Below are 27,045 nucleotides of genomic sequence, written 5' to 3' on the forward strand. Positions count from 1 at the left end.
TAGGAGAGGCTCCAATGGTCCGCTGACTTGCGATAGTGTGGCACTGATTAGCATAACTAGAGAAGCTCGCCTAGAGGATGCCCACATCCGGAGCCCCTCGGGCCACGCGGGTTTCACCTATCATCAAGGTAGTCGCAGGTCTAGAATAGATAGGTTTTATTTGAAGGAGGAAGCCGTCTCTTCCGCAGTGTCCGTGGTTGAGGAGGAGTTCTCCGATCACTGTATGATTTTGTTTTCCCTGAATGTTTCAGAGACCCCCCGGATGGGAAAAGGTTATTGGAAGCTGAATTCGTCCCTCCTGGAGGAAGCGGAGGTAAGACAGTCCTTTGAGGATTTTCTTCAGAGTCAGGTACCTTTACTGGATCTTTGTAGTAATAAGCTGGAGTGGTGGGAGATATTCAAGAAGCGGGTTGCGGGGTTCTTCCGCCAGCTCTCGAGCCTCAGGTCCCTGAACAGGTATCGCTTGTATCAGGGTCTGAGGAGGAAACTCGAGCTTCTCGTCTCGACTGGAGGTAGCCGAGAGGATATCTCCAGAGTGAAATCCTTGCTGATGAGGTGTCAGTACGATAGGCACGCATCTTTGGTTTTTGAGAGGGATTTCGGGAAGTACCGCTTGCCCGACCCTTACAGAAACTGTAAGATGTCAGTGAGTAGTAAAGTCATTTCAGGACTGATTGATAGTACGGGATCTCTGAATCGGTCCAGATCAGGGATCTTGGAGGTCATCAGATCCTTCTACTCGCACCTCTTGGGAAGGAAGGATCTAGATCGAGACAGGATGTCGGCTTTCCTGGCTGAAACCATTCCTGAGCCATGGGTAGACTCCTCTCTTGATGTTTTGGCAGAAGAAATCAGGGAAGAGGAAGTGAGACTGGCGATCGAGGGGCTTGCCCCTAAGAAGTCGCCAGGTCCGGATGGCTTAACATCCGAGTGGTACAGGACCTTTAAGGAGTCTTTAGCTCCCCTCTTGACTGAGGTATTCAATGAGTGTCTCTCCTCGGGCACTCTACCGAAGTCAATGAGGAGGTCAGCCCTGATTCTTCTCTCAAAGGGTAAAGATCCCAGCCGAATTGAGAATTGGAGGCCCATAGCTCTTCTCAATACGGACAGGAAGCTTCTGGCCAAGATACTGTTTAATCGGCTGGTGAAGTTTGCACCCCGGCTCCTTTCGGGGACTCGGCACTGCTCTGTTCCAGGCCGAAGCACCTTAAGTGCTGTCCTTAGTGTCAGGGAGGCAGTGGAGCGGAGTAGTGCGGGTTTCTGGAAGGGGTACTTGCTGTCCCTGGATCAGGCCAAGGCGTTTGATCGGGTGAACCACGAGTACCTCTGGTCCGTCCTCCTGAGATATGGCTTACCGAGTACTTTTGTTAATTGGCTTAAGATCTTCTATGCAGGGGCAGAGAGTTTCCCGCTGGTGAACGGTTGGTCTGGCCGCTCTTTTGAGGTGGGGTTCCGGAGTCCGTCAGGGTTGTCCTTTGAGCCCGCTTTTATACGTGTTCGCAATCGATCCCTTCGTCCGGAGGGTAGATTGTGGGCCGTTGACGGGAGTCGGGATGAGTCTGGCGGAGCTGGATGTCACCCAGAGAGTGGTGGCGTACGCTGACGATGTCACTATTTTCGTCTCCTCACAGGAGGAGGTCGATGTGGTGATGTCGGAGGTGGACCGCTACTCGGAGGCATCCGGGTCTAAGATCAACCGGGATAAGTGTGAGAGTCTCTGGCTGGGAGGGGGGGATCCCACGTTTGATCTCCCGGACACCCTTCCAGGGCCCCAAGAATCAGCAAAAGTCTTAGGCATCACATTCGGCCAGGATGATTATCCCACCAAAAACTGGGATGGTAAGCTCCAGGATGCCGCTCAGAAGGTGGACCAGTGGAAGGGTTGGTCTATGACCCTCAGGGAAAGGGTACACCTGATCAAATCGTACCTGCTCCCTTTGTTTATCTATCTGGGCAGTGTATGTATCTTACCAGAGGCTTACTACACTAGGATCTACAGCCTGTTTTTCCAACTGTTATGGGGGAACAGGATGAACCTAGTCAGGAGGGAGGTTACGTACCGCACGAGGAGATTAGGGGGTTTATCTATGGTAAACCCTGTGGTGTTCTTTACGAACACCTTCTTGAAAGCTAACATCGCAAACCTCTAGAAAGAGAGGGCTCCTCCGTGGGTACTCTCCTGCAGGGAGTGGTTTCGGCCTTTCTTCCAGGAATGGGAGAGAGGAGGGCGAGTGAAGGACCTCCGCACGCCCCATGGATATCTTCCGGCTTATGCTACCCCGACTCTGAAGGCGATACGTCGGTGGGGTCTGGGAGTGTGGGAGATCAGGACCCAGTCAAGGCAGTTCCTTGACAAACGGGTTCTGTTGACCCATTTCCAGAAGCCTCTGGCGCTCAGGGACTGCCCAGGTCGGGATCTGAGGGTGGGGTTGTACCTTTTAAACATGAAAAGGATCCCCCAGAAGTTTTGGGACTTGGCCTGGCGCTGCTTTCAGGGGAAGCTATATGTAAGGGACAACCTGAAGTGCAGGAACTCTGATGACCGTGGATGTCCCCGAGAAGAGTGCGGGGACACGCTGGAAAGCATGGACCACTTCCTGCTTCATTGTCCCTTTAATATAGGGGTTTACAACAGGGTGGGCGCTTCCATCGGCTGGAGTCAACTTGCCGGCCTAACCTATCCGGAGTGGGCTTATGGGGCATTCAGGAACCTGGGTGGCCGAGATCGGGGCACTTTATTCTTAGTTAGTTTAGTGGTTAGGTACTACACGTGGAACGCACAGTGTTTAGTGTCGACCCAACAGAAAATCCTCTCCGAGGTGGAGGTCTGTAGGAATTTCACCGGTGACCTCGGGAAGATCAGGTCTTTGGAGTATGGCAGTCTTGGTACCAGTAGGGCTTCTCTCCTGTGGAGAGGTTTTTCTTTTGATGTGCCCTAGGTACTAGACCTTTTTAGGTAGAGTACCTTTATTTTGGTTAGGGGCAGTGTTATAGGGATAGTGATAGGGTGAGAGCAGGGTCAGTTTTAATGGAGGGATAGAATTAGGGAAAATTGTAGGGGGGAGTTAGGGAAAGAGTTTAAAATTATTTTGATGTATCAAGTCTGCCATCCTTCTTCCTGGTGGTGGGCTAATGCATGCACACGCTAGCTTTTTGTTTTGTTTTAAGTTGATATGGTATGAAGGGCTTACAGGCGACCAAACTTGGGCCTAAGGTAGCTTTGGTTCAGTGTGTATATGTTAGTATGTATAAGTCTGTGTGTAAGTTGGTTGGGAGGAGTGCTAGGTGGGGAGGGTGTATTTGTGGGTGGTGGTGTTTTGCTTTTCTTTTGGGGACCTGACATGGGTCAGTTAGGGACAGGACTTTGTGTACGAACGGTATGGACTCTGACCCATGTGCAGGAGGGGTGGTGTGGGAGAGGGTAGAGTTTTAGTGTAGGGATTTTGGTAGGGTTTTCTATTGTTTTTGTAGGTTTTCTTTAGTGTATATATATTTATTTTTAGTTAAATACTATATTATTATGTTCATGTGATTTTGTATGTATATTGTTTATATATTGTTTTCATTTTGTTTCTATATTACAGCATTACAGTAGTCATGGCAGTCGGACCAGCTATTATGTTACGTGGTTTACTTTATTTGATCATGTTGTTACGTTGTTTATTTTATTAAATTTTTTTTTTTTTTTTTTTTTTTTTTTTTTTTGTAGCCAGGTAGTGCTAAAGTTGTGCTTTTGTATTTTTATTTGTATTTTTTTATTTATTTATTTTTATTTTTTTTTGTGTTTCCCGAATATGGATGGTTTTGAGTTGTAGCCAGGTAGTGCTAAATTTTATTTTCATATTTTGATAAGCCAAGCGCTATTTTTATGTTCATTTTTGGTATGCGTGTGAGTGTGGTTCGGTTAGGTGGGTTGACATATTTTAGGTTTTTGTAAAGCTGGGCTGGCCGGTTAGGCAGGGTTTTGTTTTTGTTCTTTGGTACCAGTGTATTTCTTATTTATGTTATAGCTGGTTAAGCTTGTTTTGTGTTTTTGTATAAGTTTTGTACTTTTATAATAAAAAAAGAGTCTCAGCAGAGAGCACTGTGGTCAGACTGGAAAGAACTACACAACTTCCTCTAGAGCATAAAGAAGCTGATAAGTACTGGAAGGATTAAGATTTTTAAATAGAAGTAATTTACAAATCTGTTTAACTTTTCTACATTAGTTGATAAAAAAAAAAAAAAAATAGTTTTCCACCTGAGTACCCCTTTAAAGAGAATCTGACAGCTGGTCCAGTGTGGTGGGTTAAAGTGTGGGTGAAGAACTTTAAAACGAAGGGTCACTTACTGTTTTTGCAGGCTTCTGTGCAGAGTTCTGCATCTTTATACTTTTTATTCATATTGTGCTCCAGCGCACAATGGAGATGGGGAGCTGTCTCGCCCAGCTCCCCTACCTCCTCCATATTCCGCCCCCATCTTGAATAGTCAGAGTCTTCACTCTCACATCACTAGGACCTGAGAGCTGGCAGGGGGAGGTAAGTGCTCTGAATATTTAAGACTGGGGCAGAATATGGAGGAGGCAGGGGAGCTGGGCGAGCTGGCTCCCCGCCTCCGTTACACGCTGAAACGCAATATGAATAAAAATATGAAGATACATAACTCTGAAGCGACCCCTCTTTTTAAAGCTGTTCCCCCGCACTATAACCCAGTATACTGGGTTTAGTGCCAGGGAACCAGCTGTCAGATTCTCTTTAACTACAACATATTTTAGAAAATTGTTTTTAGGATACAGTGATGAAGTTTTACTTGCATAAGAGTAGACAATGGGGTTTATTTACTAAGAGTGTTGTGTAGTTTACTTTGTGGGTTTTGATTTCCAACAGGTATTTTCCCAAGGTATTTACTAAGGTTTACCTACATTTTGCACTTTTCCCTACATTTTGCTTTTTTTTACATCTGTTCTTATCTGTCGGGTTTTTCCCAGCTCAAATCCACCACATTTTCTGTGGAAACCTTAATATGTTGGGACATTTAAAGGGGTACTCCGCCCCTAGACATCTTATCCCCTATCCAAAGGATAGGGGATAAGATGCCAGATCACGGGGGTCCCGCTGCTGGGGACCCCCAGGATCTCGGCTGCAGCACCCACCTGTACGGCTTCCGGCAACGTTGGAGGCTTTGGATCCCGACCACAATGGCGGAAGAGCGTGACGTCACGACTCCGCCCCCTCAATTCAAGTCTATGGGAGGTCAGTCACGCGCCCTCCCATAGACTTGCATTGAGGGGGCTGGGCATGATGTCACACGGGACGGAGTCGTGACGTCACGCTCTTCCGCCATTGTGGTCGGGATCCGAAGCCTCCAGCGTTGCCGGAAGCCATACAGGTGGGTGCTGCAGCCGAGATCCCGGGGGTCCCCAGCAGCGGTACCCCCGTGATCTGGCATATTATCCCCTATCCTTTGGATAGGGGATAAGATGTCTAGGGGCGGAGTATCCCTTTAAAAACTGTTGGGGATACGCCCTTTTTGTCTGGACCACACACCCCTTTCTCCCATGACCACGCCCCTTTTTGGTTCTCCTTGTAAACTGGAGGGTTTTGTTTTTTTGTCGCAAATTGTGTCGCATGGAACCTGTGACACAATTTGGGCGCAAAACCCGAGGGAAAAAAAAAATAGTCTGGATGACGTTAGTAAATAAACCCCAATGTCTTTAATACTTGCGCGCAGTTTTTGTCCTTCGAATGAATAGTCATAAATTTCCTTCAATTTCCTCTTTAGTCTTTAGTCAGTTATATAGAGAAGGCGTCATGGCTGGAGGAGCAGGTCCTGCAGATGGTGCAATTGATCAGTGAAGAGCAGAGCCGACATGATCTCAGGCCTCTTATGGAGGCCGTGGAGAGCATCAAGCAAAAGGTGTCTAGTATTGAGAGCTGCAGAGACCGATTAGGTAGGTACCATGTGTCATCTATTCTATGGATTCCGTGTATAGAGAAAAGCTGTACACGGAGGGTACATAATGGCTGCCTTTATATCATGTGACCTCTCCACTGAATGCAAATGCATTGAAAGCTTTCTATACATAAAGGCAGTGTTTCCCAACCAGGGTGCCTCCAGCTGTTAGAAAACTACAACTCTCAGCATGCCCGGACAGCCGAAGGCTGTCCGGGCATGCTGGGAATTGTAGTTTTGCAGCAGCTGGAGGCACCCTGGTTGGGAAACGCTGCTCTAAGATATATATATGTTTTCATGAAGAAAAAAGAAGACCCTATGTAGATCTATGTTTGGTCCCATATTGCCATAAAAAAAGTCCTCTTTCTCATGCCTATGGGCAAGTTAATTTTTCAGTGTTTTATATAAAGTGTTTAAAGGGGTATTCCAGGAAAAAAAAAAGTTTTTTTTTTTTTTTAAATATATTTATCAACTGGCTTAAACAAATTTGTAAATTACTTCTATAAAAAATCTTAATCCTTCCAATAATTATCAGCTGTTGAAGTTGAGTTGTTGTTTTCTGTCTGGCAACAGTGCTCTCTGCTGACATCTCTGCTTGTCTCGGGAACTGCACAGAGTAGAAGAGGTTTGCTATGGGGATTTGCTTCTACTCTGGACAGTTCCCGAGACAGGTGTCATCAGAGAGCACTTAGACAGAAAAGAACAACTCAACTTCATCAGCTCTTAAGTACTGGAAGAATTAAGATTTTTTTTTATAGAAGTGATTTACAAATCTGTTTAACTTTCTGGAGCCAGTTGATATATATAAAAAAAATTTTTTTTCCTGGATAACCCCTTTAATGGGGTAGTCCGCCCTGAGACATCTTATCCCCTATCCAAAAGAGGTCCAGCCATAGGCACCCCTGCCATCTCCTACCCGGCACCCCAGCGTTCTGAACATTTCCGAATGTCTGCTTCAGGCGGTGGTGGTCGTGACATGGTGGGCTGTGGAGCAGAAATACTTCACAGCCGTCGCCAGTCATCCGGCACAGAGCGGAGTACGCTCCATGCAGTGGATTACTGGGGATAGGGGGATAAGATGACTGGCTCCAGAAAGTTAAACAGATTTGTAAATTACTTCTATTAAAAAAAATCTTAATCCTACCAGTACTTATCAGCTGTTGAAGTTGAGTTGTTCTTTTTTGAACGACAACAGTGCTCTCTGCCGACACCTCTGTCTGTCTCAGGAACTGTCCAGAGCAGGAGAAGTTTGGTATGGTGATTTGCTCCTACTCTGGACAGTTCCTGAGACAGACAGAGGTGTCAGCAGAGAGCACTTTGGTCATCCGAAAAGAACAACTCAACTTCAGCATCTGATAAGTACTGGATGGATTAAGATTTTTTTAATAGAAGTCATTAACTTTCTGGAGCCAGTTGATATGCAGAAAATAGTTTTTCACTGGAATACCCCTTTAAAGTTCTCTGCCTCTTACTTTTTCTTCAGATATCCTTGAAGGACAATCTAAAAAGCACAACGTCCAGATAAATATCCACAAGTCTCAACTGAGCAGCAATGAAGAGCGCTTCAGACTCCTGGAAGGCACCTGCTATAATGGAAAACTCATCTGGAAAATCACAGACTATGAACGAAAGAAGAAGGAGGCGGTGGAGGGGCGCGTGGTCTCCGTCTACAGTCAGAACTTCTATACCAGCCGCTGTGGTTACCGCCTCTGCGCCCGGGCCTACCTAAACGGTGACGGCTCCGGGAAGGGCTCCTTTCTATCTCTGTATTTTGTGGTCATGAAAGGAGACTTTGACTCACTACTGTCCTGGCCATTCAAACAAAAAGTCACCCTAATGTTGATCGACCAAAGCGGGAAAAAGAACCACATCGTAGAGGTGTTTAAGGCCGACCCGCACAGTAGCAGCTTTAAGAGACCTGAAGGGGAGATGAACATTGCCTCGGGGTGTCCGCGCTTCGTCTCGCACACCCAGCTGGAGAATCCAAGGAACGCCTGCTACATCAAAGACGACACCATATTTGTTAAAGTATCCGTCGATCTTACAGACCTCGAGGAGCTTTGAAGCAAATTGGACTTATTTTTATTTTTTCTCCTTTTTGTCATATTTAAATTATCTTAGGACATTTACAATCTTTCCAGTCACGTGCAGCAAGTGTCATTTTTTAAAAATAAATTATTTTCGTAGGTTTCTGTGAGTATACTTGTCGGGGGAAGCAGTGTCCTACTGCGTTCTACAGGTGGCTTTTGGTATCATCTTAAAGGGGTGTTCCAGAATATTTTATTTTTTAGTGTAGTTCATAATATAGTGTCTGTACCTGTGTTTGGTGATGGTCTCGCAATTCTTATGTGATCTTTGCCCCGATGTTCATTTTTGCAGCATACAAAATAAGTGTCGTCTCGGACCTTACCCATGTTGCAGTGCGGCCCGAGACCATGCATTGCTAGTTAGGTGTTGAAAGGGAGCGTGGCTAAGGGTCAATGGGTGGAGCATACGTTGGGTGGGAGGGAGATCATTCTCCACAGGGATGCATGAAATTGTAGTTTCAAGCACAGGCACACATAGAAGGGAGTCTAGCTGTGCTGAGATGGGTGAGGTAGTTGATGTGTAGGAGGAAGATAAGTCACCTCCCACCTAGAAACAAGGGATCATGGGGATTGTAGTTAGGAGGGAGGGCAGCGTTATGGGGGACTAAGGACATGGCCATTTACCACCAACACAAGCACGGATCCTTGGTAAACACGCGCATTACTGTCTGGTACTAAAGTCCCCTTATGTTGGTTGTATAAGCCAATTAAAGCCAAGAATCTTAGTTTTCAAAGGATAAAAGAATCACGTTGCAATATTCAGGATGAGGCACTCATTTTAAGTTGGTGAGCAAATGTGAGACATTTCACTTCCTGGTTGGGTGCATGATGGGAAGCAGAAGGAAGTGACAGCAGGATGAAAGGTCATATCAGCCTTAAAGGGGTACTCCGGTGGAAATTTTTATTTATTGTTTTTTTTTTTTTAATGAACTGGTGCAAGAAAGTTAAACAGATTTGTAAATTACTCCTATTAAAAAATCTTAATCCTTTCAGTACTTTTAGCAGCTGTTTGCTACAGAGGAAAAATTCTTTATTTTTTTTATTTCCTTTTTGTATTGTCCACAGTGCTCTCTGCTGACATCTGATGCCCGTATTAGGAACTGTCCAGAGCAGGAGAAAATCCCCATATTAAACCTATGCTACTCTGGACAGTTCCTAACACGGACAGAGGTGTCAGCAGAGAGCACTGTGGTCAGACAGAAAAGAAATTTTAAAAAGTAAAGAATTTCCTCTGTAGCATACAGCTGCTAAAAAGTACTAAAAGGATTAAGATTTTTTTAATAGAAGTCATTTACAAATCTTTTTAACTTCCTGGCACCAGTTTATATTTAAAAAAAATAAGTTTTCCTCCGGAGTACCCCTTTTAATTGACCTGAAAAGAGGGATACTGGAATCTTTGTTCATGTTATCTTCCGTCTTAACAAACAGCCCATTACTGTCTTCTACTGTACAGTCTCCGATGACCACAAGAGGGGTACAGGTTACACTTCGTCACATTATCACCCCTCTAATTACAGGTTGTTACAGTACTGTCACCTTCTCTGTATAGCCTCTAGTGACCCAAGGAGGGGTGCAGGAGCTCTTCTTCTCTTTATTACCCCTCTAACCAATCCCCAGGTTGTTACAGAACAGTCACCTTACCATTGTACAACCTCTAGTGACCCCAAGGGAATACAATACCTTTTTTGTCATATTATCACCCCTCTTAAAAAACAGCCTGTTACTGTCATTTCTTTCCTTGTACAACCTCCAGTTACCACATTTTCCCACTTTACATCCTCCAGGGACCCCCAGGTGAATACAGGAACTTATCTTTATGTTTTCACCCTACTTTCCAATCACAGCCTATTACTATAATTTCTTCTCCTGTATAACCTTCAGAGATCCCACAAGGAGATACAGGAACATTTATCTTATCACCCCCTTTACCAAGGAGGGAGTATATGTACCCTCCAATGGGGAGTTAGGGGTGGTCTACTCAAGGAGAGAGCAGATTGCAGAACATGGTCACTTCACTGCACCTAGTCATTAGCCATGGTAATTAAAGGGGTACTCCGGTGGAAAACTTTTATTTTTTTTAATGAACTGGTGCCAGAAAGTTAAAAGGGGTTCTCAGGTGCTTAAACATCTTATCCCCTATCCAAAGGATAGGGGATAAGATGCCTGATCGCGGGAGTCCCGCTGCTGGGGACCCCCGGGATCATGCACACGGCACCCCGTTTGTAATCAGTCCCCGGAGCGTGTTCGCTCTGCCCTGCAATGCAAGCCTACGGGAGGGGGCGTGATAGCTATCACGCCCCCTCCCGTAGGCTTGCATTGAGGGGCGGAGGCGTGACATTACACGCCGCCCGCCCTGTAGTTGCCCGTAATCAGACCCGGAGCGAACACGCTCCGGGGACTGATTACAAACGGGGTGCCGCGTGCATGATCCCGGGCGTCCCCAGCGGCGGGACTCCTGCGATCAGGCATCTTATCCCCTATCCTTTGGATAGGGGATAAGATGTTTAAGCACTGGAGAACCCCTTTGAACAGATTTTTTAATTACTTTCATTAAAAAAATATGCATCCTTTCAGTACTTTTTAGCAGCTGTTTGCTACAGAGGAAAATCTTTATTTTTTGAATTTTTTATTTGTCTTGTCCACGGTGCTCTCTGCTGACACCTGATGCCCGTATCAGAAACTGTCCAGAGCAGGAGAAAATCCCCATCGCAAACCTATGCTGCTCTGGACAGTTCCTGACACGGACAGAGGTGTCAGCAGAGAGCACTGTGGACAACACAAAAAATAAATTAAAAAAGGAAATAATTTCCTCTGTAGCATACAGCTGCTAAAAAGCACTAAAAGGATTAAGATTTTTTTAATAGAAGTAATTTACAAATCTTTAACTTTCTGGCACCAGTTCATTTAAAAAGAAAAAGTTTTCCACCGGAGTACCCCTTTAATTATTTATATTTTTCAAAATATTACATTTTAATGTAAAAATTGAAGGGGCGGGGCGTGACATCATGAGGGGGCAGGGCTATGACGTCACGAGCTGCCGGCTCCAGCGTTCAGAACAGTTTGTTCCAAACGCTGAGCAGCGGATTACCCCTTTTAACTCCTCTTCCTCCACTCCCTCGTAGCCCCCGATATCAGGACGACCGTAGCCCCCGATATCAGGATGATCTGCTGTAGACATGACAGCTCCGCTCAGCCAATCACAGCCCACAGCGGTGTCCCGCCTCAGCCAATGATTGGTAAGCAGCACTGTCCATTCCCTTAGCTACAGATTCTACGTTCTGCAGAGTCACCGACCACAGGCAGAGCACCCCGATACTGAAGGCTATAAGGAAGCAGAGGAAGGGGAGTTAAAGGGGTACTCCACTGCTCAGTGTTTGGAACAAACTGTTTTGAACGATGGAGCCGGTGCCGAAAACTCGTTACCTCATAGATCCGCCCCCTCATGACATCACACCCCACCCCCCTCAAGTCTATGGGACTTGTCACGCCCCCTTCCCGTATACTTGCAATGAGGTGTGGGGCTATGACGTCACAAGCTCCAGGCTCCAACGTTTGGAACTCTGAACAGCGGAGTACCCCTTTAAAGGATTTATTGGGCAACCCTTTAAAAGGGGTACTCTCGCGCTAAGACATCTTATCCCCTATCCAAAGGATAGGGGGTAAGATGCCTTATTGCGGGGGGGTCCCGCCGCTGGGGACCCCCGTGATCTTGCACACAGCAACCCATTAGAATCAGTCCCAGGAGCACGTTCACTCCGGTTCTGATTACTGGCGATCTCGGGGGCCGGAGCATTGTGACATCACGGCCCTGCCCCCGTGTAACGTCATGCTCCGCCCCCTGAATGCAAGCCTATGGGAGGGTGACAGCTGTAATGCCCCCTCACATAGGCTTGCATTGAGGGGGCGGAGCGTGTAAAAAAAAAAAAAACGAAAATGCAAAAAATGAAAAACGCTGAGTCCTTAAGGGGTTAAATTCACATATACCCTGGTGCGAATAGGTTTATTTATCATTGATACTCACTCCTGAGACCCGCTGCGATCGTGAATTATAAGCCGGGGAAGCGGGTGGCATTGCGCTCTGTGAGATACATTGAAGTCTATGCAGAGAAATGTACGGATCTCTTGGCCGTCCAGGGAGTGGAGCGAAGTGCCGTCTGGTTCCCCAGCCAATAACTCACAATGGCAGCGGGTCCCAGCAGCGAGACTCGTTGCGATCAACAACTCTTCATACTGTCAGAAGTTGTTTTCCCTGTCAGAGGTGATCAATCTAATCCATTACAAGTAAACGCAGGCTCTGAGGAGATACATTTAATAGGTTTGGTCAGAACTTCCCATTAGAGATTAAGACATAGTCCATTTCTTGGTGACGTTCAGGTGATCCAGGTGATCCTGCAGGTATTTGTGATCAGGGAAGTTTGCCTCCTGTTTGGCCTTCAGCTCTAGGTACTGTTTGTGTTTACGCTCGGCCGCGTGACGGAACTCCTGCTCCTTGGTCATATAGGGCCGACTAATCCAGTACTCCGTCTCGGCCTCTATCTCAAGTCTCTTAATCATGGACTGTTTCATGTTCCACGTCACCTCTCGGGGTCTCCTGTATTTCCCTATCCACTGGCGGCCAGGGATGCCCTTTCTTAGGAGGAAATTTGTCAGGAACATTTTTTGCTTAGAGTCTGGGGGAAAAAACAAAAAACAATGAAAGAATAAATGTAAAGCACAGTATTTAAGAGCGTAAAAAAAATAATAAAGTAAATAAAAACGCAAATTGGACATAATGTCACACCAAACTCCAAAAATGGAGCTGGACAAAATTATTGTCACCCTTTCAATATTGAAAAAAAATAAGATTGTTTCAAGCATGTGATGCTCCATTAAACTCACCTGGGGCAAGTAACCGGTGTGGGTGATATAGAACTCACACCTGAAAGCAGATAAAAAGGAGAGAAGTTCACTTAGTCTTTGCATTGTGTGTCTGTGTGTGTGCCACACGAAGCATGGACAACAGAAAGCGGAGAAGAGAACTGTCTGAGGACTTGTGAACCAAAATTGTGGAAAAATATCAACAATCTCAAGGTTACAAGTCCATCTCCAGAGATCTAGATTTGTCTTTGTCCACAGTGCGCAACATTATCAAGAAGTTTGCAACCCATGGCACTGTAGCTAATCTCCCTGGGCGTGGACGGAAGAGAAAAATTTATGAAAGGTGTCAAAGCAGGATAGTCCAGATGGTGGATAAGCAGCCCCAAACAAGTTCCAAAGATATTCAAGTGGTCCTGCAGGCTCAGGGAGCATCAGTGTCAGCGCGAACTATCCGTCGACACTTAAATTAAATGAAACGCTATGGAGGAGACCCAGGAGGACCCCACTATGGAGGAGACCCAGGAGGACCCCACTTCTGACACAGATACATAAAAAAGCAAGACTACATTTTGCCAAAATGAACTTGAGTAACCAAAATCCTTCTGGGAAAACGTCTTGTGGACAGATGAGACCAAGATAGAGCTTTTTGGTAAAGAACATCATTCTACTGTTTACCGAAAACGGAATGAGGCCTACAAAGAAAAGAACACAGTACCTACAGTGACATATGGTGGAGGGTCAATGATGTTTTGGGGTTGTTTTGCTACCTCTGGCACTGGGTGCCTTGAATGTGTACAAGGCATCATGAAATCTGAGGATTACCAATGGATTTTGGGTCGCACTGTACAGCCCAGTGTCAGAAAGCTGGGTTTGTGTCTAAGATCTTGGGTCTTCCAGCAGGACAATGACCCCAAACATACGTCAAAAAGCTCCCAGAAATGGATGGCAACAAAGCGCTGGAGAGTTCTGAAGTGGCAGCAATGAGTCCAGATCTAAATCCCATTGAACACCTGTGGAGAGATCTTAAAATTGCTGTTGGGAAAAGGCGCCTTCCAATAAGAGAGACTGGAGAATTTTGCAAAGGAAGAGTGGTCCAACATTCCGGCTGAGAGGTGTAAGAAGCTTATTGATGGTTATAGGAAGCAACTGATTTCAGTTATTTTTTCCAAAGGGTGTGCAACCAAATATTAAGTTAAGGGTGCCAATAATTTTGTCCAGCCCATTTTTGGAGTTTGGTGACATTATGTCTAATTTGATTTTTTTCCTCCCTTTTTTGGTTTAGTTCCAATACACACAAAGGAAATAAACATGTGAATAGCAAAACCTGTGTTACTGCAATCCTTTTCTGAGAGAAATACTTCATTTACTAGAAAAATTTCATTTACGGCCATGACTGTATGGATGATCTATCTCAGTGGTCTCCAAACTGTGGACGTCCAGCCAACGGCTGTCCGGGCATGCTGGGAGTTGTAGTTTTGCAACAGCTGGAGGTCCACAGTTTAGAGACCACTGCTCTATCTGAACCCCCTTTTACTAAGCTGCACCGAATCAGGAAATAATACAGGTGGAGTCCTAATTCTGCCGGAAATACAGGCAAATATTTGATGCCCTTGTGGTTTAGATTTAGTTAGAGTTGAGAGAACTTACTGTAAATTGTCTCGTAGCGAACCTTGCAGCTCGGCTGTTGATTACTTTAGTCTGCGTAAATTGGTTCAGCTTTCCAAGGGCTCCAGTTGCCTGAAAAAGGTGGATACAGACCTAGGAGACCTAAGACTGTCATCCCGGACTTTTCCAGGCAACCAGAGCCCTTGGAAAGCTGAACCAATTTACACAGACTAAAGTAATCAACAGCCGAGCTGCGAGGTTCGCTACGAACCAATTGACTGTAAATTCGCTCACCTCTAGATATGATCATTGCTGAAAGGACAAAGAATTGTACGTGATGGCAGCCGCTTGTGAATACAGCAACAGGTCCAGACTGTGTCAAAGAGGAGTTGGAATTGTAGATTGCAGAAAAAAGAAAGATAGAAATGGAGCTACATAGTGCCGACTATCAGAGATACACAGAGGGGGTCGCATCAATAGTGGTGGACCTAATCGACTTTACAGGTTGCGCTATCACAGGCACAACACTGATAAGCGTATTTAGCGGGTCTCCGATTCGGTGTGTCGGGAGCAGCCGGCCGTCAGTCCCGTCGGGGACAGTGTAGAATGCAGAAGGACAGATGTGGAAAGGCGGAAATCCCGGCTTGGGATTCCTCTCCTTCCAGTGAAAAATACGACTTTGGCAGATAGCGCTTCACCGGCGTGACGACACGGGAGTCAGGTGTACAGTTTCAATACTCTTTATTAGAATTAATAAAAGTATAGTACAGGTGCAGACAACGCGTTTCAGAGGGGCTCCCTCCTTCTTCAGGTCTTGGCCTGACCGAGGAAGCCCCTCCGAAACGCAGTGTCTGCACCTGTACTATACTCTTTATTGGAATTCATAAAAAGTATAGTACAGGTACAGACAAAGCGTTTCGGAGAGGCTCCCTCCTTCCTCAAGTCTTAACCTGTAAAAGGAGGGAGCCCCTCCGAAATGCGTAGTCTACACCTGTACTATACTCTTTATTGGAATTCATAAAAAGTATAGTACAGGTACAGACAAAGCGTTTCGGAGAGGCTCCCTCCTTCGTCAGGTCTTGGCCTGACGAAGGAGGGAGCCCCCTCCGAAACGCGGTGTCTGCACCTGTACTATACTCTATTGGAATTAATAAAAAGTATAGTACAGGTGCAGACAACGCGTTTCGGAGGGGCTCCCTCCTTCAGGTCTTGGCCTGATGAAGGAGGGAACCCCTCTGAAACGCGTTGTCTGCACCTGTACTATACTCTTTATTGGAATTCATAAAAAGTATAGTACAGGTACAGACAAAGCGTTTCGGAGAGGCTCCCTCCTTCTTCAGGTCTTGGCCTGACCAAGGAAGCCCCTGCGAAACGCGTTGTTTGCACCTGTACTATACTTTTTATGAATTCCAATAAAGAGTATCAAAACTGTACACCTGACTCCCGTGTCATCACGCCGGTGAAGCGCTATCTGCCAAAGTCGGATTTTTCACTGGAAGGCGAGGAAACCCAATTTCCGCCTTTCCACATCCATCCTCCTGCAAAGAGAAGTTGGAAGTATCGTCGATCGGTTGCAAAACTACAACTCCCATCATCAACCGATGTCTGATGAGAGATGTAGCTTTTGCAACAGCCCTGAAGCCACAGGTTGAAAACCATTGCATTACTTTAGTGTTTCCCAACCAGAGCGCCTCCTGCTGTTGCAAAACTACAACACCCAGCATGCCCGCACAGCCGAAGGCTGTGCGGACATGCTGGGTGTTGTAGTTTTGCAACATGGGTCACTGTATTATGCAACTGTATGCATGCTATGGATTTGGAGCCCCGTATCAGAAAAACAAAATTTTAACTAGGGGCAACTGACCAAAAGTGTGAACGGAATGATGGGTATTGTAGTCCTACTACAAGTTATCGTAGAGGGGTTTGAAAAAGGAGTTAAATTGGTCAAATCAGATGACATATAGAGGACAAATGTATTGTTTTATAGATAAAATGGCCCTCATCCCTGTACTGTTCTTCTGCCCCAATGGATCTGATCACTTCCTGGTTTCCTCTTTGAACTGTGACCCTGCAGTTGCCAAGCAACAGAGCAGACACCTTCCCACAATCCCCCTTGCTTGTTTACACAGTAAAGCACCAAGTACCAAGGCAACATGATGTACATTTAACATCATGGGTCCTACAGAGGTTAAAGGGGTACTCCGGTGGAAAACTTCTCTTTTTTTTAATCATCTGGTGCCAGAAAGTTAAACAGATTTGTAAATTACTTCTATTAAAAAAAATCTTAATCCTTCCAGTACTTATTAGCTGCTGAATACTACAGAGGAAAGGCTTTTCTTTTTGGAACACAGAGCTGACCACAGTGCTCTCTGCTGACATCTCTGTCCATTTTAAGAACTCTCCAGAGTAGGAGAAAATCCCCATAGAAAATAGATGCTGCTCTGGACAGTTCCTAAAATGGACAGAGATGTCAGCAGAGAGCACTGTGCTCGTGATGTCGGCAGAGAGCTCTGTGTTCTAAAAAGAAAATAATTTCCTCTGTAGTATTCAGCAGCTAATAAGTACTGGAAGGATTAAGATTTTTTTTTTTTAATAGAAGTAATTTACAAATCTGTTTAACTTTCTGGCACCAGTTGATTAAAGTTTTCCACCGGAGTATTCCTTTAAATCAGTGGTCTCCAAACTGTGGACCCCCAGCTGTTTCTTGCAACACTACAACTCCCAGCACACCTGGACAGCCAACAGCCATAAGGGCTCTGCTATTGATACATCCTGAATATGTCCTGCATTGATCTGTATAAGCAATAGAAACAGTTGCTTAAGCAAGTCCCCTAGGGCAGAGTGTCCAACCAGAGTGTCTCCAGATGTTGCAAAACTACAACTACCAGCATGCCCAGACAGCCTTTGGCTGTGCAGACATGCTGAGAGTTATAGTTTTGCAACAGCTGTAGGCATGCTGGGAGTTGTAGTGTTGCAACAGCTAGGGTACACATTTTAGAGACCACTGATTTAAAGGGGTATTCCAGGAAAAAAAATGTTTTTATATATCAACTGGCTCCAGAAAGTTAAACAGATTTGTAAATTACTTCTATTAAAAATCTTAATCCTTTCAGTACTTATGAGCTGCTGAAGTTGAGTTGTTCTTTTCTGTCTAAGTGCTCTCTGATGACACATGTTTCGGGAACCGCCCAGTTTAGAAGCAAATCCCCATAGCAAACCTCTTCTACTCTGTGCAGTTCCCGAGACAAGCAGAGATGTCAGCAGAGAGCACTGTTGCCAGAAAGAAAAGAACAACCCAACTTCAGCAGCTGATAATTTTTGGAAGGATTAAGATTTTTTAATAGAAGTGATTTACAAATCTGTTTAGCTTTTTGGAGCCAGTTGATTATATATATTTTTTTAAGTTTCCTGGAATACCCCTGTAACCCCTACACATGGTGCCCTGGTACTTTGGTGCACATTTACATCATGAACATAAAGTGAGTGCAGGAGCTGCGTTCGCTTCATGCACAGGGGATCCGGGCTGCTGATGTCCACCATTAACCCTTTAGATGCTACAGTCAACACTAATTACAGCATGTAAAGTATTGGCGGGCTTAACATGACTGTGGGCGTCCGATCAGTCAAGATGGTGGTCAGAGGTCACCTTACCTGCTCTGTACCCCTCTCAGGGCATCTTCTTGTATGTTCTGCCGTCGAGCAGGCTATACAAATAGATGGCTAGTTGTACTGATCAGTGCTATGCCAATGCATAGGACTGAAAAGTAATAGCAATCAAAATATTTCTATAAATAGCCCTTATGGCAGTGTTTTCCAAACAGTGTGCCTCCAGCTGTTGCAGAACTACAACTCCCAGCATGCCCGGACAGTCTTTGGAGTTGTAGTTTTGCAACAGCTGGAGGCACATAGTTTGGAAAACACTTCCCTATGGGGACTCCCAAGCATGCTGGGAGATGTAGTTTTACAATAGCTGGAGGCACCCTGGTTGGGAGACACTGCTTTAAAGTATTAAACAGCCTTGCTGCATGTCATTGGGGGCTCAGTCATTCTGGGAGTTGTAGTTCCGCACCATTGCCACAGAACAACATTACAGTTAACAGCACGATGGGGGTTGTATTAAAGTGAATGTTGGCAGACCACGTGACAGCACTATAGCGTTATAAACATAGAACTGTCACTTACCAGCCTAGGACATCTGGAGTATACACTATATAGATCGGCTCCAATCTCCGGCGCAGGAGGCTAGACAGGCATGTCTACTGCCCTTCACAATCCGGAAGTCGGCAACAAACCGGAAGTGCATACTTCGCCATATTTAATTAGGGCAACTGAATGTTTTGCAACGGAAAAAAAATAAAATACATACGTTTCTTCAAATCCGCGTCAATATTTATAACGATTCGTGGACATATTTAATACCTAATGCCCATCCTGTGACGTGTGTAAGGGAAACCGCTGCCAACACTAAAAATGGCGGCTTCCACACAAACGCTTCCTGCCTGTAGCGTTTAGCCGGAAGTGACGTAGATAACAAAACCCCCCTACACAGCATGGCGGAGAAGAGGAGCTGGGCTGAGCGGTGATATCTGGACGCTTCTACCCGGTGTGATAGCCAGGTCAGTCGGCGATTACTATGGGCGCCATAGGACTGATCTGCAGGGGAGAAACTACAAATCCCGACAGCCCTTGTGATTTAATTAGAACCGTCAACTTTGCCAAACTTTATTGGTAATGCGGACATAATAACACTGTATTGAATTATGTAAACAATGGTTTAAGCAAAGGTGTATACCTATTTATTTAATGTTGTAGAGGACAATTATGTCATATTAATTTGCTCCTGGGATAAATATTTAAAGGGTTATCTAGGATCAGAAAAACAGCTGATTTCCAAAAACAACGCCACCACTGTCCTCAGGTTGTGTGTATTATTGCAGCTCATGTCTATTGTAGTGAAGTGAGCCAAGTTGTAATACCACACACAGACTGAGGACAGATGTGGTGCTGTTTAAAAAAAATAAAATAAAATAAGGTTTGATTAACCTAGTGCAGTGGTCTCCAGCCTGCGGAACCTCCAGATGTTGCAAAACTACAACTCCCAGCATGCCCGGACAGCCAACGGCTGTCCGGGCATGCTGGGAGTTGTAGTTTTGCAATATCTGGAGGTCTGCAGGCTGGAGACCACTGACCTAGTGTTTCCCAACCAGTGTGCCTCCAGCTGTTGCAAAACAACTACCAGCATGCTGGGAGTTGTCGTTTTGCAAAAGCTTGAGTGCAGACGGAGGTAAGAACGCCATTTCTCCGTAGCTTTTTAGTGATGGAGTTTTGCAGCTCCAATAGTAACATGGGGCATTATCCTGCTGGAAGTATCATCAGAAGATGGGTCCACTGTGGTCATTAGAGATGAGCGAACTTACAGTAAATTCGATTCATCACAAACTTCTCGGCTCGGCAGTTGATGACTTATCCTTCATAAATTAGTTCAGCTTTCCGGTGGGCTGGAAAAGGTGGATATAGTCCTAGGAGACTCTTTCCTAGGACTGTATCCACCTTTTCCAGCCCACAGGAGCACCTGAAAGCTGAACTAATTTATGCAGGAAAAGTCATCAACTGCCGAGCCGAGAAGTTAGTGACGAATCGAATTTACTGTAAGTTCGCTCATCTCTAGTGGTCATAAAGGGATGGACATGGTCGGTAACAATACTCAGGCAGGCTGTGGTGTTTATACCAGGCTCAGCAGGTACTAAGGGGCCCAAAGTGTGACCAGAAAATGTCCCCCCGCACCTTTACACCAGCACCAGCCTGAACCTGATACAAGGCAGGATGGATCCATACTTTCATGTTGTTTACACCAAATTCTGACCCTGTCATCTGAATGTCACAGCTGGAATGGAGACTCATCAGACCAAACAACGTTCTTCCATTGTCCAAATGTGTGAATTGTGGCCTCAGTTTCCTGTTCTTAGCTGACAGGAGTGGCCCCCAGTGTGGTCTTCGGCTGCTGTAGCCCATCTGCTTCAAGGTTCGACATGTTGTGTGTTAAAGGGGAACAAGTGGAAAACAAATGTTTTCAAATCAACTGGTGCCAGAAAGTTAAACAGATTTGTAAATTACTTCTATTAAAAAACCTGAAGCCTTCCAGTACTTATCAGCTGCTGTATAATACGGAGACATTTGTGAAGGTTTTTTTTTTCCAGCCTGACAACAGTGCTCTCTGCTGACACCTCTGTCCGTGTCAGGAACTGTCCAGATTAGAAGCAAATCCCCATTGAATACCTCTCCAGCTCTGGACAGTTCCTGACACGGACAGAGGTGTCAGCAGAGAGCACTGTGGTCAGACTGGAAAAAAGTTCACAAATTTCTCTGTCGTATATCTGTAGTTTAGGCAGCTGATAAGTACTGGAAGGGTTGATATTTTTAAATAGAAGTAATTTACAAATCTGTTTAATTTTCTGGAGCCAGTTGATTTGAAATTGTTTTTTCCCCCACCGGAGTTCCCCTTTAAGAGATGGTATTCTGAGGACCTTGGTTGTAACCAGGGACTATTTGAGTTACTGTGGCCTTTCTGTCATCTGGAACCAGTCTGCCCATTCTCCTATGACATCAACAAGGCATTTTTGTCCACACATCTGCCATTCAGTGGATATTTTTTGACCTTTTCTCTGTAATCCCTAGAGATGGTTGTGCAGGAAAATCCAAGTAGATCAGCAGTTTCGGAAATACTCAGACCGGCCCGTCTGGGGCCAACAACCAGGCCACACTCAAAGTCCCTCGGTTTTAACCTCAGCAAGTTGTCTTGACCATGTCTACATGCCTAAATACATTGAGTTGCTTCCATGTGATTGGCTGATAAGCTAATTGTGTTAACAAGCCATTGAACAGGTGTACCTAATAAAGTATGGTTACATTGACACTATACATATATATATATATATATATATATATATATATATATATATATATATATATATTAATGGGCACCGCTGACAATTTAAGCAAAGGGGGTGCAAACAATTGCCAAATCTGATACAAGAAACCACAGAGAACAGCTAGCAATTAATGTACAATGCATACTACCAATAAATGGAAATATATATCAATTTTATTTGTACTCGGCTACACACGTGGCTTGTGGCTGCAACTAGAGATGAGCGAACTTACAGTAAATTCGATACGTCACGTACTTCTCGGCTCGGCAGTTGATGACTTATCCTGCATAAATTAGTTCAGCTTTCCGGTGCTCCGGTGGGCTGGAAAAGGTGGATACAGTCCTAGGAAAGAGTCTTCTAGAAATGTATCTACCTTTTCCAGCCCACGGGAGCATTGGAAAGCTGAACTAATTTATGCAGGAAAAGTCATCAACTGCCGAGCCGAGAAGTTCGTGACGAATCGAATTTACTGTAAGTTCGCTCATCTCTAGCTGCAACCGTTGCATACTTACCTGTGAGAAATACAATGACCTTAGCAAAGCGGTCATAAACCACGTACGAGGGCACGCCTTTAGTGGGCAAAAAGTCAACCTGTTAGGATGAATAACAATGATGATAATTATCATATATTATTACCTGACACTCTAGCCACCTAACATATCCTATGCTGGGCTAGATCTCGCGAAACAGAATGAAGCTATCCAGTAATCACCAAGGGGGAGATTTATCAAAACCTGTGCAGAGGAAGAGTGGTGCAGTTGCCCATAGCAACCAATCAGATTGCTTCTTTCATTTTCCACAGGCCTCTTTAGAGGCCTGTGGAAAATGAAAGAAGCAATCTGATTGGTTGCTATGGGGAACTGCACCACTCTTCCTCTGCACAGGTTTTGATAAATCTCCCCCCCAAGTAAGCTGATACCTAGTACTGAGAAGCTGTGTTAATCACGACCACACTGAAATAAAAGGAACCGTCACTGAACCAGACCCGCTTCTGTACATATTAAACAACTTACCTTTATTAACATGGCAAGAGGGAAACTGTTAAATGCTTGCCAGGCATTAACATTGTGTTGTCTCTGCCATTAAGAGGCAAAAATATATTGTTAGACCAATGATAAAACCTGACAGCGTGACAGACCTTTGAGGATGATGACCTTGTGATCCAAGTTCACCTGTAGATTACATGAGACTCGTGTAACAGCTTACCTGAGGATGAGACCTGACTATACACAGTCAGTCATACCCTTAGCTTTGAGACCTGAAGTAGTGTCAAGAGTAACCTAGGTAGTGCATCCCCCTGCAGACGTGGCAGGTACTACGAATATCTAAGCACTTGATATCGAGAGGTTATGCTTTGAATCAACGTGTCAGTAACCATACCTGTGTGGTGCATCCCCCTGCAAATGTGGCAGGCATAACGGGTAAACAGCCACCTATATGTTGGCATGTTATTGCCCTGAAAGATGTGTCAATAACAATAACCTGCGTGGTGTACCCCCCTGCTGATGTGGCAGGCATAACGGGTAAACAACCCCTATGTGTAGTAAAGTTAATACTCTGAAATAGTGTCAGTAACAATAACCTATGTGGTGTATCCCCATGCGAACGTGGCAGGCATAACGGGTAAACAACCACGTGTGTCGTAATGTTATTGTTCTGAAGGCGTGTCAGTAACTAGCAGCGTGGTACCTCCCCCTGCAGACCTGGCAGGCATAATGGTGCTTACCCATTATGCCTGCCACGTCTACTGGGGGAGGCACCACACGTGTCATAATGTTATTGCTCTGACAGACATGTCAGTAACAATAACCTGCGTGGTGCCTCCTCCTGCAGACGTGGCAGGCATAACGGGTAAACAACCACCTATGTCAGTATGTCAGTGCTTTGTGTCAGTCATAGTGCATCCCCTGCTGACGGGTACACAACCATCTATGTGTCACAACCAATTGCTGCGAAATGTGTCAGGGACAATAACTATGCAGCGCTCCCTCCCCCCGAGTAGACATGTTAGGCATGAAAGGTAACCACCGCCTGTGTGTCATGAGGATATTGCTTTGGCAGACGTGTTAGCAACAATAACTAAATGGTACCTCCCCTGCAGGCATGCCGTGTGTGCTCTATGATGCCTAAAGCATGGTGGGAACATTATGGAAAGATACTATGAACACCTTCCCCGTATTTAATGCTGTAATTTACTTGGGGTAAACTAGACAATGTGCCCCAGATAAATACAAAATATACATAAATAATATGAACAAAGCATGGAATATATGCTATGCACAGATCACCTCCTGCAAGCATGAGAACGGACAAGCACCAGCCGTACTTGTAGAAATAACTAACATAAGCCCCAAGCGCGAGCACAGTGTAAACTATAAGCGTATGAGCCATATAAATGGTATGAGCGTGTGTATGATATAAAGGCATGCAACGCATAGAAGCAATCACTTTGTACAGTAAATACTTTGAGCGTATGCACAGCACAAACACCATGAGCGCACCAACACCATGCACCTTTGTATGGCACCAATGCCACGAGCATCCAAACAGCACAAACGCCAGGGGCGCATGAAACACAAATGCCACAAGCGCCTGCACAGCACGAAAAACGCCACGGGCATATGAAAACAAATGCCAAAAGCGCATGCACAGCACAAACACCACGAGCGCATAACCAGTACAAACGTCAAGAGTGCAAGTGCAGCATAAATGCAATGGATGTATAAACAACGAGAGCGAATGATCAGCACAAAAGCCATGCGTACAAACAGCATAACTGCAATTTGCTTATGAACAGTAGAAAACCCTGAGCGTATGAACAGTAAAAGCCAAGAACGTGTGAACATTATAAATACTATGTGTATGAACAGTGCGAATGCCATAGGCGTATGTAAATGCCATTAGCGTATGAACCATATGCACGCCATGAGCGTATGACCGTAAAAATGCTAATAGCGTATGAACAGTATGCTTATGTATGCATACGTCATGAACGTATGTAAATGCCATGAGCGAATGACAGTATAAATTAATTACCATATTGGCAGTGTAAATGTCATTAATGTATGGAATGCCATGAGCATATGACCACTATAAATACCATGAGTGTATGAACAGTATAAAAGCCATGGGCGTATGAAACAGTATGAATGCCATGAGCGTATGACCAGTATATATGTTATGAGCATATGAACAGTAAAAAACGCATATAGACAGTAAAACCCATGGGCATATGAACAGTATGAATATTAAGAGCATACGACCAGTATGAATGCCATGAACATATGAGCAGTATGAATGCCATAAGCGTATGAGCTAGAGCTAGGCAGTATGAGCAAAAACGTGTATCACAGTATTTTTGTAAGTGATGGCGGTTCCACAGTATTTAACGGTATTCCCCCCCCCCCCCATATGTGTCCTGGGCGCCGCTTCTCTTCCAACCCCGCCCCCCCCCCCCCAAATGAATTATCAGCTGCGCTGTCCCCACATCATGTCACCCGCTTGCGCTCCTCTGCTCATCCTCCTATGAGTTGCGGGCCGCCGGCGCTAGAAATCTGTACTGTACAACAAATAAAGTTTCCCGGGCTGCAAAAATAAACAAAATAAACTTTAATTAACCTGCCTATGTTCCCCCGTTGCTCTGGTACCGTCTTCACTGTCCTGCGCTGCGGTTCTCTTGCTGTTTCCTTGGAACGGGAAAGTCACAGAGCCGCCAGCCTATCATTGGCCGGGGCAGGACATCGCTGCGGCCGGTGATAGGCTGAGCGCACTGTCATGTATGAAGCCGGCCGGTGATAGGCTGACGGCTCTGTGATGTTCCCATCCCCAGGACCGCAGAGTAGGGTCCGTGAGGCCGGTAACGAAGAAGGTCGGAAGGTGAGTTAAAGTTTATTTTGTTTATTTTTGCAGCCCGGGAAACGTTATTTGTAGTACAGTACAGATTTCTAGCACCAGCGGCCCGCAACTCATAGGAGGATGAGCAGAGGAGCGCAAGCGGTAGACATGATGTGGGGACCGCGCAGCTGATAATTCATTGGGGCACGGAAGAAAAGCAGAACAGCGGGTCACATATGATTAGTTCCCTGCGCTGCGGTGGATAATTCACTCATTTGAGGGGGAGAGGGGCCCAACCGGTATTGCGGTATGGGCAAAATTCATATCGTGCAGGAAATGTTTTTCCGTATTCCGTATGAACCGGTATACCGCCCAGCACTAGTATGAGCAGTATGAATGCCATGAGCGTATGAGCAGTATGAATGCCATGAACGTATGCAGAGTATAAATGGCAAGAGTGTAAGAACAGTATAAATACTATGGGCGCATGACCAGTATAAATGCCACAAGCATATCAACAGTATATAGTCCATGAGCACCTGAACAGGTGAAATACCATGAGCACCTGAACAGTTTATATGTCATGAACGTACGGACAGTATAAATGCCATGAGCGTGTGAAAAACGCCATGAGTGTATGAACAGTATGAATGCCATGAATGTATGAGCAATATCGATGGCATGAGCGTAAGAACAGCATGAATACTATGTGTGTATGACCAGTATAAGTGCCACAAGCACATAAACATTATAAATGCCATGAATGTATGAACAGTATGGATGTCCTGAGCGTACGAACAGAATAAATGCCATGAGCATATGAACAATATAAATGCTACAGCATATGAACACTGTAAATGCGATAAACGTATGAAAAGTATAAATGCCATGAGCGTATTAACAATATGAAAGCCATGAGCGTATGAACGGTATAAATGCCTTGAGCGTAAGGACAGTGTAAAGGTCCAGGGCGTATGAACGGTATAAAATGCCATGAGCGTATGAACGGTAAAAATGCCATGAGCGTATGAACGGTATAAAATGTCATGAGCGTATGAACGGTATAAAATGCCATGAGCGTATGAACGGTATAAATGCCATGAGCGTATGAACGGTATAAAATGCCATGAGCGTATGCTTGTAAACGATAATTAACAAAATGTATCTTGTTTTGTACATATGTTTGTGATATGCGTCAGAAATTGTGTGTGAAACGTACCCTAATGTGGCTATCTTGATCTGCTTGAGCTGTTTCCTACCAAACTATTTTATTAATACAAAAAGCACAAAAAACTAGATAAAAAAAAATCACAGACACAGTAATGATAGTCACAGTGGACCAAAACTAGGATCGGTGGCAAAGATAAAGTATATAACACACAATGCAAGGGAAGACATGTTATGATCCATTCTCAAATTGTGGCATATAACCCACAAGTACATATAATAAAAGAATGCCCAAAAGGAAATGACATAAATTACAAAGTAAATTATATACAATAATCAAAATAGTAAGATAGACATAAATCCCCAGTGGGAGAAATGACCTACTTAGCCACACACTGAACCTGACGTTTCGCTCACTGTCTCATCCGGGGCTCTGTACATCCGCATACCTCAGCCGCACCATCCAAGCTCTGTGACCCACTCAACGCCGTTATATACCTGGCTGATCGTGCCGGGTCACCGGGGAATCGCCGGAAAACGTGCTGCTCCCTGGAAACAGGAGGATGTGCACCACGGGTCTCCGGTGTCTCGCTGTGAATGTTCCGTCTGTGGGGTTGGATCCGCAAAACGTCACT

General features: G+C 45.0%; 3 protein-coding genes across 16 annotated transcripts in view; 2 read left to right on the forward strand and 1 right to left on the reverse strand.

Annotated features, from left to right (window-relative positions):
- Window positions 1-8,115, forward strand: part of TRAF5 (TNF receptor associated factor 5) — a 79,025-nt gene extending 70,910 nt beyond the window's left edge. For all 8 annotated transcript variants that reach the window (XM_056568230.1, XM_056568231.1, XM_056568233.1 and 5 more), the window contains exons 11-12: window positions 5,761-5,929; window positions 7,415-8,115. In XM_056568230.1, the coding sequence (XP_056424205.1) occupies window positions 5,761-5,929; window positions 7,415-7,995 (750 nt within the window). In that variant the 3' untranslated portion in view covers window positions 7,996-8,115. The remainder of the gene's footprint in view (window positions 1-5,760; window positions 5,930-7,414) is intronic.
- Window positions 8,116-12,311: 4,196 nt separating this feature from the next.
- Window positions 12,312-22,070, reverse strand: MRPL57 (mitochondrial ribosomal protein L57). Of its 5 annotated transcripts, XM_056568246.1 has the most exons (3): window positions 18,663-18,819; window positions 12,897-12,936; window positions 12,312-12,688 (listed from the first exon to the last, which is right to left on the reverse strand). In XM_056568246.1, the coding sequence occupies exon 3, from the start codon at window positions 12,672-12,674 to the stop codon at window positions 12,360-12,362; it is 315 nt and encodes a 104-aa protein (XP_056424221.1). In that variant the 5' UTR covers window positions 12,675-12,688; window positions 12,897-12,936; window positions 18,663-18,819; the 3' UTR covers window positions 12,312-12,359. The 5 variants fall into 5 exon arrangements, with proteins under 5 accessions (XP_056424221.1, XP_056424222.1, XP_056424219.1 ...); XM_056568247.1 differs by lacking the exons at window positions 12,897-12,936; window positions 18,663-18,819 and adding an exon at window positions 22,046-22,070; XM_056568244.1 differs by lacking the exons at window positions 12,897-12,936; window positions 18,663-18,819 and adding an exon at window positions 18,847-18,987.
- Window positions 18,945-27,045, forward strand: part of LOC130362997 (ADP-ribosylation factor-like protein 6-interacting protein 4) — a 58,737-nt gene continuing 50,636 nt past the window's right edge. For 2 of the 3 annotated variants that reach the window (XR_008891675.1, XM_056568240.1), the window contains exon 1: window positions 18,945-19,096. The gene's annotated coding sequence lies outside the window, so the exon portion shown is untranslated. Of the gene's footprint in view, window positions 19,209-27,045 lie in introns of all 3 variants that reach the window. The other variant, XM_056568241.1, reaches the window with a different exon arrangement.

Source organism: Hyla sarda, chromosome 3 (assembly GCF_029499605.1).
Source record: "Hyla sarda isolate aHylSar1 chromosome 3, aHylSar1.hap1, whole genome shotgun sequence".
NCBI lineage: Eukaryota > Metazoa > Chordata > Amphibia > Anura > Hylidae > Hyla > Hyla sarda.

What these genes read in the sequence shown, in the direction of transcription:
- MRPL57 (XM_056568247.1), bottom strand. Translation starts at nt 12,674, where the DNA reads ATGTTCCTGACAAATTTCCTCCTAAGAAAGGGCATCCCTGGCCGCCAG.